The 12,040-nt window shown below is 43.6% G+C and overlaps 1 protein-coding gene across 3 annotated transcripts in view; it reads right to left on the bottom strand.

Annotated features, from left to right (window-relative positions):
* Positions 1-12,040, bottom strand: part of chd1 (chromodomain helicase DNA binding protein 1) — a 171,391-nt gene that overhangs the window by 20,909 nt on the left and 138,442 nt on the right. For all 3 annotated transcript variants that reach the window (XM_078214725.1, XM_078214727.1, XM_078214726.1), the window contains exons 24-29: positions 11,274-11,431; positions 8,772-8,813; positions 8,478-8,605; positions 5,815-5,953; positions 4,617-4,767; positions 3,600-3,719 (exon numbers count right to left, since the gene is read on the bottom strand). In XM_078214725.1, coding sequence (XP_078070851.1) covers positions 3,600-3,719; positions 4,617-4,767; positions 5,815-5,953; positions 8,478-8,605; positions 8,772-8,813; positions 11,274-11,431 — 738 coding nt within the window. The remainder of the gene's footprint in view (positions 1-3,599; positions 3,720-4,616; positions 4,768-5,814; positions 5,954-8,477; positions 8,606-8,771; positions 8,814-11,273; positions 11,432-12,040) is intronic.

Genomic DNA, 12,040 nt, shown 5'->3' with positions numbered 1-12,040 from the left:
GAATCGAGAAAAAAAAAGTCCCTTCAGGATCTTGTATGTTTCAATAAGATCACCTCTCAATCTTTTAAACTCCAGTGGGTACAGGTCCAGCTTGTCTAACCTTTCCTCATAAGGTAATCCTTCATCCCAGGTATCAAGCTAGTGAACGTTATCTGACCTTCTAACACATTCATATCCTTACTTGAAAAGGGGGACCAAAACTGCACACACTACTCCAGATGTGGTTTCATCAACACGGGTGTAACTAGCAAAACATCCCTATTTTTATGTTCCATTGCTCTTGCAATAAACAACAACATTCCATTTGCCTTCCTAATCACTTGCTGTACCTGAATATAAATGTTTTGTAGTTCCAGATGTAGCGATTGTTTATCAAGTCGATTGATGCAAGTGTGAAAGGTTATATATCGTGTTATAAATGGTGCGAGGAAATTGCCTTCACCAAATATGGCAGGCGAAATTCTGAATACCAGATTCAGAGAGGGATAAAAAGGGCTCTCATAAAAAATCACTACAAAAGGTACAGATTCACAGGAGAAGGGAATGAGAAGGGCAGAAACAGAAGAAGTCGGATCAGACCAGACCAGAACTAGCATTGTCCTGTGTCTGAGCTACTCCAGTGAGTAAAGGCCAGATAAACTGTGCTTTGTTGTTTAGTATTGCTTTGCTACTTAAGACATCCTCTTAATTTGTTACACTGAAATTACTGTCTGACAACTTTTTGTCTTGTCAAGAAACAGAATAAAGCATCAACTAATTTATCGAACCTGGTGTAACAATGGGCTCAATTTTAATCTCATCTCCATAGAATCCTGACAGTGCATAAAGAGGCCATCCGGCCCATCGAGTCTGCACTGACTCTCCGAAACAGTATCCCACCCTAGGCTCTCCCCTTTATCCTTGCAAAAGCATGCATTTACCATGGCTAATCCACCTAACCTGCACATCTCTGGACTGAGGGGGGTAAACCGGAGCAACCAGAGGAAACCCACAAAGACACGGGAAGAACGTGCAAACTCCACACAGTCACCCAAGGTCGGAATTGAACCCAGGTCCTTGGCGCTGTGAGGCAGCAGTTCTAACCACTGTGCCACCATGTCCCCAGATGGGAGCAGGGCAAGGGAGGGGTAAAATCAGGCAAGGTGATTTGCCAAACTGAGGTTGCTCCGATTCACCCTCCCCCGACCCGAGCAGCAATTTTTGAGTCAGTCAAGACTTCCATTTGGGGCAGACAAGAGTCGAATTGAAATGTAAAGCTTGCGGCCTGATGACACAATCGATGTCACATTGCTGTCTTCGCTGCAACTCAGGGAGGGATGCAGGGTTGTCTGGTGATAAACAGAGAAACCTGCTAGGAGGAAGTAGAATGGTCAGTTACATCTTTTAAGTATTTAGAAGGACTCCTCAGAGGCCAGGAATTGGCTCCCCCCTTGGTCCCTGAAAGGAATACTCCCTTCCATCCTAAATATTCTTTTCCCTCTCTGACAGGTATCTGCTATACAACAACCCACCATGTGAAACTGACTTGCATCTGTACATTTGGCTCCACATCATGGAACTCGTGAAATAAAGCACCACATCCGTAAAGCTGCTCTTTCAGGGTCAAAATGCTAGAATTATCTATCTACCACCATCGTGAAAGCACAAATTCTACAGTGGCTTAAAATGGAGCCTCGCCAGCAGCATTAACTCAGGCCAGTTAAGGATGGGCAATACATCCAGGCTTGCCAGTATCTCTCACATCACAAGAATGAAAATAGACTTTCGTTAGTAATCGCAATGTCTATCATGTAACAAACTCAAGTGGCAGGAAACCGTAAATAGGACCTATAAAATGTGATGGTGAGAAAGTCTGTACGGAACCAGAAGAAATAGCAGAGTTGCTTAATGAATACTTAACCTCGGTATTCACGGTGGAAAAAGGCCTGGGCGGTTGTACTACAGGATTGCGGCGGACTGAGAAGATTGAGTTTGTCGACATTAAGAAAGAGGATGTGTTGGAAATTTTGAATAGCATCAAGGTAGATAAGTCGCCGGGACCGGATGGGATGTACCCCAGGTTACTGTGGGAGGCAAGGGAAGAGATTGCAGAGCCTCTGGCGATGATCTTTGCATCGTCGATGGAGACGGGTCCGGAGGATTGCGGATGTCGTTCCTATATTCAAGAAAGGGAATAGGGATAGCCCAGGAAATTACCGACCGGTGAGTCTAATCTCAGTGGTTGGTAAGTTGATGGAGAAGATCCTGAGGGACAGGATTTATGAACATTTAGAGAAGTTTAGTATGCTCAAAAGTAGTCAGCACGGCTTTGTCAAAGGCAAATCGTGCCTTACGAGCCTGGTGGAGTTCTTTGAAAATGTGATTAAACACGTTGATGAAGGAAAAGCTGTAGATGTGGTTTACATGGACTTCAGCAAGGCGTTCGATAAGGTCCCCCATGCAAGACTTCTTGAGAAAGTGAGAGGGCATGGGATCCAAGGGGCTGTTGCCCTGTGGATCCAGAACTGGCTTGCCTGCAGAAGGCAGAGAGCGGTTGTGGATGGATCTTTTTCTGAATGGAGGTTGGTCACCAGTGGAGTGCCCCATGGATCTGTTCTGGGACCCTTGCTGTTTGTCATTTTCATAAATGACCTGGATGAGGAAGTGGAGGAATGGGTTGGTAAGTTTGCCGACGACACGAAGGTTGGTGGTGTTGTGGATAGGTTGGAGGGATGTCAGAAGCTGCAGCGTGACATAGATAGGATGCAAGACTGGGCGGAGAAGTGGCAGATGGACTTCAACCCGGATAAATGTGTAGTGGTCCATTTTGGCAGGTCAAATGGGATGAAGGAGTATAATATCAAGGGTAAGACTCTTAGCAGTGTAGAGGATCAGAAGGACCTTGGGGTCCGGGTCCATAGAACTCTTAAATCGGCCTCGCAGGTAGAGGAGGTGGTTAAGAAGGCGTATGGTGTGCTGGCCTTTATCAATCGAGGGATTGAGTTTAGGAGTCGGGAGATAATGATGCAGCTTTATAAGACCCTCGTCAGACCCCACTTGGAGTACTGTGCTCAGTTCTGGTCGCCTCATTACAGGAAGGATGTAGAAATTATTGAAAGGGTGCAGAGAAGATTTACAAGGATGTTGCCTGGATTGGGTGGTATGCCTTGAGGATAGGTTGAGGGAGCTCAGTCTTTTCTCCTTGGAGAGACGAAGGATGAGAGGTGACCTGATTGAGGTGTACAAGATGTTGAGAGGTATAGATTGGGTGGATTCTCAGAGGCTTTTTCCCAGGGTGGAAATGGCTGCTACGAGAGGACACAGGTTTAAGGTGCTGGGGAGTAGGTACAGAGGAGATGTCAGGGGTAGGTTTTTCACTCAGAGGGTGGTGGGTGAGTGGAATCGGCTGCCTTCAATGGTGGTGGAGGCAAACTCGATAGGGTCTTTTGAGAGACTTCTGGGTGAGTACATGGGACTTAATAGGATTGAGGGTTATAGGTAAGCCTATATATAGGACTAGGTAGGTAGGGACATGACCGGCGCAACTTGTGGGCCGAAGGACCTGTTTGTGCTGTAGTTTTTCTATGTTCTATGTTTAAATGCTACAATACGTCACGTACCTCGGCAAGTCTTTGTGCCTCCTTCCTGGCCAGGTCTTTACTAAGTAATTTGATGAGGTAGTCAGCTCTGGTCTGCAATTGTTTGGCCTGAGGCTTCTTATCTGGGTCATCAGGCAAAAGCTTAAGAAAGAAAATGTTGCGATCGTTATCAAAAGCAAGAAAATATCAAACATGCCTCCCCCTCCCCAAACCCCACTGAAAATAGCAACAGAAGCCAAGTGGATAAAAGTATCCTAAAATATAAGCAAATTACTGCGGATGCTGGAATCTGAAACAAAAAGAAAATTCTGGGAAATCTCAGCAGGTCTGACAGTATCTGTGGAGAGTGAATAGAGCCAACGTCTCGAGTCTGGATCACTCTGTCAGAGCTAAAAGTATCTATTTGTTTCTACAACTAGTCAAAATTATTATTCTGTCTTTTTAAACGCTATTACCTTCAAAGATGACATCCACAATCCCAATTAATTAAATTTATTGCAAAGCTTCACTTTCTTCCAGCTCTCCCTATCTCCCGGGGATAACAAATATTTTTTTTAAAAATAAATCTTTTAGTATAAAATGGGCAATAGAAGCAGCATTAACCTCTTAAAGTAGCTGATCTGGCCAGAAATAAATTATCTGTTTATTCTGCAAGGCAACTTTAAATGCCAAACAAAAATCCTCATGGCTGAGAGGTGTGACCTGATTGGAAACCACAAACTTGGTCTGACGAAGGGCTATCCTGACTCAAAATGTTGGCTCTATTCTTTCTCCAGATGCTGAGATTTTCCAGCATTTTCTGTTTGTGCAAATTTATTTAGTAGCTGGAAACAAATGTGCTCAAATGGAAATTGTAATTTCATAAACATAAAGAGACATACAGATTACAAGTACATAGGCTTGTAAACAAAATTGGGTCCAAAGCCAGGATGTCATATGTTTACACTTTAGCATCATAGATACTATGACCACTTATCGTAATACGTATCCAGCTAAAATAATTTTGTACACAAACAATCCAAAAGATCAACCTCGTACCTTGTGCGTTAAATTGAGATCAGGGTCCATTTTAATCATTTCCCAGCTGCCGTAGCCATACTCATAAATGCCTATTAAAAGATTGGAGTCATCTTCCTTGTTCCACTCCACATCAAAGTGGGCTGCTTTAGTGTGACATGGGATGGTGTACCTGTGTGGGGAAAGGAAAATAAATGAATGTAACTACAGTCAAGCCACACACTTTGTTTCGACTACCTATCGTTGTCAACTCATTACTTTTTGATTAAAGGTCACCATGAATTTTATAATTGCTCCTGTACAGGATGTGCGTTCTTCGTAAAGTGCCAAACACCCATAAAACTGCAATCAGCGACAGATCTACATTTCACTGTTCTCTTCAGGAAAAGCTAGAAACATTTCTTTATTGTGCAGGTAGTTTATGAGCAGGGAACATTTGAACCTCTACATTGATGAGTTAAGAAAATCCGAAACTGAGATCAGCCTTGCTATTTTCATATTTTTCCACTTGTTCTCAGGATGTGGGTGACACCGGCATGGCTGCAGATACTGCCCAGCCCTCGCCAACCTGAGAAGATAGTGGCCCTTCTCTTTGAATCTCTGCAGCCCGTACAGTCAAGGTATCCCCATAAAGTTAGATATTGAGTTCTAGGATTTTGACTCAGTGACAATGAAGGGATTTATGTCAAAGTCAGGGTGGTTTGTGACTCAGAAGTGTCAGTGTTCCCACAGTATTGCTGCTTTTGTTCTTCTCAGTGCTACAGATCATGGGGAGTGCAATACTGAGAAGACTGTATCCATCTCGAGTCGCCCTGAGAAAGGTCTTCACAGTGCAGTCCATCTGGTGATGGTGGTTCCTCAATTTGAAACATCCCTATTGCCTCCTGCTCCTTTTTCCAGTAGTTATAACCTATACATTAGGGATTTAGTCCAATGGAACCAACGCCTATGGCATCTTTTGTAATTTACAGAAATGGCACTGACGTATGAAGTGGAACAAACAGGTGAAAAAGAAGCCTTTTGTGACATCGACTTTTCCTGAGATCTAATTAACCAAGGCAGCACAATAAAATAGTTAATTGGATATCATATGGAGAATTCTCTGTTTGTAAAGTGCAGTTTCTGTGAGACACATGATCGCCGTTCAGGAATGTTAAACACTGATAATGGAAGCAGTAATATTAATCCACTGTAGTGTTCAAATAACAGAAAAACTCACTTCTTCCTGTCCTCTGGATCTGACGGAATGGATTTGTGCAAAGGTGCCAGTTCTTCTTCATGAGCGATGACCAGCTTAGCATTCACCTGAACACCTGAGATTCGGAACGTTGGCCCCTTCACTTTACCACGTCTGGCAGCTTTTAAAAAAAACATTCAAACACTTTCACTGCTGATACAGAAAACATGTAAAATAAAATCTATTTCACGAGCAAACGCAATGGGCTGGATTTTCATGCTAGAGATGGATATCAAAACATCAAAAGCAGAAACTATAAGCACTTGCTGTTTAAAACATCAACAGCAGAAACTATAAGCACTTGCTGTTTAAAACATCAACAGCAGAAACTATAAGCACTTGATGTTTCCACTTGTAGAACTAAATATTGAGCCAAAGACAAAATAACTCTCAGCTGCCAATCAAGAAATGTATTCCCTTGTGTGCACCTGCTTCAACGAACTAATGGCAGCCTGGGCTATCAGCCAAGCATACACAATGAGGTGTCAAGTGACTGGTTGATTGACACAGCAATAGATTGTAGTAAGAACAGTTTTTGAAGGGAAGTTATCAATGGCTGCTTTTTAAAGCTTTTCCGTACATGCCATTGTGGGGCCATTGCGGGTGAGTGGAAGGTCATGAGTTGGCAAGGGTACGTCTGACCTTTAAAAGATATCTTTTAGAAGGTTCCCGCATCCAGACTAAGGTTCGTGACACCTCTGAAGGGCCATGAAACACAAGTCATCCAGAAGATAGCCCAACTCCACAAACAGTGTGGGGGGGTGGGCTGGGGGACCTTTGCAATGGATTGGACAGGTCGGGAGTACAGTTTCTCCTGCGTTAATGAAAACTGGAGGTGACGGGAATCTCATAATCAGGCTCTGTCATTTTTGAAGGTCCTCTGGACTTAGTTGTGGGAATAAGCTTTCTGCATGCTTGAAAAACAACAGCAGAACAGCAATAATAGAAGAAAGCTCAATAATACTGCGATCATTTAATTTCATATTTAGGACTGAAAGAGAGAGTCTGGTCTCATAGCCTCCAAAACATTTTAAGTTTTGCCTTAGCTGCTCTTTACCAATTCTTAGCCACCCTGCTTAGTGGATAAGGAGGTTAGTAATATGGATAAAAATTAGATAGTCATTGGGCCTGATTTTACCATTTTGTCGCGCCCGAACTTGGTAAAGTCGGGCGTGAGGCCATTAACGCGATCCATGCCCGCGTCCTCGCAGATGCCCACTTTACCAAGGCCCAAAAGTGGCCTGTATTTAAATTGAATTAATGAACTACCCGCCCAACTTTACCAGCAATTCCCCCTTTACCATCGCGTTCGCCCGTCCAGATTCGGCGCGAAACAGACCTGCTCGGCAAAGGTCTGTTTCGGGCGCTCCAGCAAGAGGTAAGTTCAGAGCTTCCAACGGCTCTCTGACTCAGATCGGTGGCAGAGTGGGGTGAGGGAGGTGGGCCAGATCATTCTCTGGTTGGGGGAGGAGGGGGGGCGGAAAGAGGGAGGATGAGGCAGGTCAGATGTATCTCTGGTTTGGGGGGGGGCGAGGGAGGCCAGATCGTTGTCTGGTGGGGGGGGGGACAGGGGGGTCCGCTGCCACTCTGCGGGCAATCGGTGGGGAGATAGGGTGCAGGGGGTCACGATCGGTCTGGGTAGCGGGGGAGGTGGTTGGATAAGGGGGACAGTTATGTTGTGGGGCGATGTCTGTTGGGGCCATCGCTGCTGGGCCGCTTTATCTGCTTTTTGCGGCCCAGGAGCCATGTGACAGGGGTGTGTTTTTCAAATTTTTTTTCCTCACTGTGCATGCGCAGTTCAAAGCTCCGATCGTTTTGGGTGCGAAAAGCCCCGCTCACAGCGCAATTCAAAACCGTGATTTGTTTTTCAAGCTAAGTGCGTATGGGGGCGCCTGAAAGCAGATTTCCAAGCCGGATCTGAATTGCACTCAGATTTAGCACTTAGAATGAAAATGGTAAAATCGGACCTATTATGTTTGCTTTAAAGACAGTTGGGGAAGAGAACAGGGAGAAGTGACGACGGAGGGAAAAAACTTGTCGTTGCTTCCTAACTTATTCTTGGGACATGGGCAATTATTGTCACCAGGGTTGCTCGAGGTGGTTGGTGGTAAACCACTGATGCTTCGAAGCTGTCAAACTTCATAATTTAAATAGCAATTACAATGTCAACAGGTCAAACTGATGGACTGCCTAGTGAAGCCTCAACTCAAACTCTCCCAGTTACTACAAAATGTTGTATTTTCTGTTCTTAATTTTTTGAAGGGGTTTTTCCAAAGCATGGAAAAATCCAAATGCAAAACGTGAAAATTAATTGTCTGGTAAAAATTGTAAACCAAAAGCAGCATTTGCCCACTAGACCAAGTGAAGTCCTTATTAAAAAAAACACAAAGCTGAACTAAGTTGTCAGTCATCTGCTCCAAGTAAGGAGGACACTGTTCAAAATGAAAATAAAATGCCAGCAACGTGCAGAACACGGCAGTCTTAATCCCTTCAAGATTGCAGAACTGGTGAAAGTATTAAGGGGCCTGAGATGTGGCAAAGCAGTGGAACATGACAACATCACACAGAATTCCCGAATCTACTGTGCTACTGCCTGGTTGACTCAGTTCGACACACAGACCATCAGCTCAAAATCAGGTGTTTACCTGTCTTCTCCTGGCCAGTGGACTCGCGTAGAGCTTTAATACAACCATTATGCACCATCTCTCCTAACCGCCTGAGATCAACCTCCGACTTATCTACCAGCTCAGCATCTCGTGCAATCGCTTCTAACCTGCAAAGCAAGATCCAGTAGGTTACAGCAGACAACAGCTTTAACTATAATTTTGCAACTATTACACAGTTGTGTGTATTGGAAGAAAAATGGTTCAAGTTCAGGTTAGATAATACCACATTCCCGGCTCCAAATTGTACACAAACGGTATTTGCATGAAGCATACCTTTCCAGAGGTCCACCAAACTTCTTATAACTCTTGATAAACCTAATAAACACAAAATAGCATTTAAGTTCTTTTTGAACTGATAATTGTATTCAATCTTAACAATTCACAAGAAACCCAATGTACACAAACCCAAACTCAAAAACACTCAATTGCAAATTGTGATAAACAAGTGACACATCACGTCCACATGCCTGCATCTCATTAAAAGTGAAACGCAAGAGGGGTTTACATAGCATAACTCACAGTATGTGTACCTCCTCCAGAGGCCCCTGCAGGCAGATGCCAGTCTTCAGCCAATTCAATTCATTCCATGTGATATCAAGGAACGGCTGAAGGCACTTGATGCTGCAAAGACTATAAGCCTTGACAATATTCTGGCAATAGTACTGAAGATCTACCCCGAAATGTGGAAAATTGACCATGACAAATCCAACCCAACCAATTACTGCCCCCCCAATCTACTCTCGATCATCAGTAAAATGATGGAAGGGGTCATCAACGGCGCTATCAAGCAGCATTTCTTAGCAAGCAACTGACCCTCAATTTGGGTTCCGCCAGGATCACGCAGCAACTGACTTCATTACAGTCTTGCTTCAAACATGGACAAAAGAGCTGAATTCCAGAGCTGAGGTTGTGGGGGGAGGAGGTAATCTCGACTGGTTGAAGTCATAACTAGTACAAGATGGTTGTGGTAGTTGAAGGTCAATCATCCCAGTCCCAGGACATCACAGTAATTTCATTGCAGTGCTAATGTAAGCCTTATTTGTGACTAATAAATGAACTTTACTTTAAGTTCCTCAGGGCCTAGTGTTCCAGGCCCAACTATCTTCAGCTGCTTCCTTCCATCACAAAGTCAGAAGTTGGAATGTTCGCTGATGATTGCATAATGTTCAGCACTATTCATGATTCAGATACTGAAGCAGTCCATGCTCAAATGTAGCAAGACCTGGACAATATCCAAGCTTGGGCTGAAAGTAACACTCACACAAGTGCGAAGCAAAGATCATCTCCAACAACAGAGAATCTAACCATCGTTCCTCGCCATTCAACAGCATTATCATCACTGAATCCCCCACTATCAACATCCTGGGGGTTGCCACTAATTGAATTGGACTAGCCATGTAAATACTGTGGCTACAAGAGCAGGTCAGAGGTTGGCTGGGAATTCTGCAGCAAGTATCTCACCTCCTGACTCCCCAAACCCTGTCTACCATCTGTGAGGTACAAGTCAGGAGTGTTACGGAATACTCTTCATTTGACTGGATGAGTGCAGTTCCAACAACATTCAAAAAGCTCAACACCATCCAGAACAACATAACTCGCTTGATTGGAACCCCATCCACAAACATTCACTCCTCCACCACTGAAGAACAGCGGCGGCAGTGTGTACCACCTACAAGATGCACTGCCAGAACTCAACAAACGTCCTTAGGCAACACTTTCCAAACTCATGACTGCTACCACTTGGAAGGACAGGGGCAGCAGATACATGGGAACACCATCACATGCAAGTACCTCTTCAAGACACTTACCATTCTGACTTGGAAGTATGTCCCTCATAATGGCTGGGTCAAAATCCTGGAACTCCCTTCCTAACAGCATTGTGGGTGTACCTACACCACATGGACTGCAGTGGTTCAAGAAGCCAGCTCATTACCACTTTCTCAAGGGCAATTAGGGATGAGTAATAAATGCTGGCCTAGATGCCCACATCCCATAAATGAATTTTTATTAAAAAGTTATTTTTCACTATTTCTAGTAGATCTTCCATGGTGTCACTCACATTAAACCAAATAATATACCGTTTAATAAGGGCAGAAGTGTCATATCAGGTAATTTTCAATGTATTATTCTAACACAAATAAACTGTGCGCTTTTATTCCAAATTGTTGTTAACGCAGACTCGGGACAAGAGAATTTAATTTTAATTCGGCCAAGAAAAAAAGTAAAGTTTATTTATTACTCACAAGTAGGCTTTATATTAAGTCTGCAATGAAGTTACTATGAAAATTCCTCAGTCACCACACTCCAGTGCCTGTTGGGGAACATTGAGGGAGAATTTAGCACGGCCAATGCACCTAACCAGCATGTCTTTCGGACCGTGGGAGGAAACCGGAGCACGTGGAGAAAACCCATGGGGAGAACGTGCAGACTCCACACAGGCAGTGACCCAAGGCTGGAATCGAACCCAGGTCCCTGGCGCTGTGAGGCCGCAGTGCTAACCACTGTGCCATCGAAAACATGGCAGATTGAAATGTACTTACTGGTTTCAGATGAGTAGCATCTGGCATTTTAGATCATGATGCTTGCTAACCACATCATTCTTCATACAATAAATATAGATAAATATTTCTACTAAACTCCAAACTATTCACATTTGTATAAAAGAAGCTTCTGTAGATACGAGTCCAGTAGATAAAAGTAATCAGTGGGACACAATGAAAAAGGATGCGCTGTCCCACTGCATAACTCAGTATCATTTATATTTAATGAACATACCTGCGAATTTCAGCATCACTAAAACCTTTAATATTTTCACGAGGAATTGTTCGGGGTCTCCCACGTTTTTTAGGACGCTTCCCTTCAGAAACCGAGTCACTGTCCGACTCTGAAGATCGCCTCCTCCTGCGCCTTCCTTCACTCCCATTGAAACTAATCTACGATACAGAAAGAAACGTGAGGGCTGGAATTTTACCGCCCGCAGGCCGCAAGAATTGGAGCAGGCGATGGGAAGGTCACTGTCTGACCTCAGGTGGGATTTTACAGTTTTCGGACAAGGGAGGCCGTAAAATCCCTCCCAAGAAATACTGTGATACTACATTCCAAATTATCAAAGGCAATTGTAACTAAATAAAATATATAAAGATTGCCAAAAATATTTAAGACTCAATGTTTTCTTCACCAATTCTGAAAAATAGGTTACTATCCAACTCTCTAAGTAAGTCAAAGAGAATATTTTAATGGGGCTGATTTGTCTTGCTGTCCAAGAAAGCAACAACTGACAAAGATTACCAAGAATTAACCTGTTATTGCAATATATATATATATTAGCCACAGGATGGCAGCAGTGTACTTTTATAGGACAGTAAGTTTCATTTTGGGTTTTTTATTGTATCAAAAGACAATCTTGGCAATAGATCTGTATGACCTATCAGAGGGTTAAACTATCTTTCTGGTGCTGTCCTGCTCTGTTTCTACCTATATCGCTGTACTTGGGGATAGTGTCAGAGTGCCAAAATGAACAAATAAACTAATGTTCACAGGAA

The sequence above is a fragment of the Mustelus asterias genome, chromosome 6 (assembly GCF_964213995.1).
Source record: "Mustelus asterias chromosome 6, sMusAst1.hap1.1, whole genome shotgun sequence".
Lineage (NCBI taxonomy): Eukaryota > Metazoa > Chordata > Chondrichthyes > Carcharhiniformes > Triakidae > Mustelus > Mustelus asterias.
This window is presented reverse-complemented; position numbering and strand designations above follow the sequence as displayed.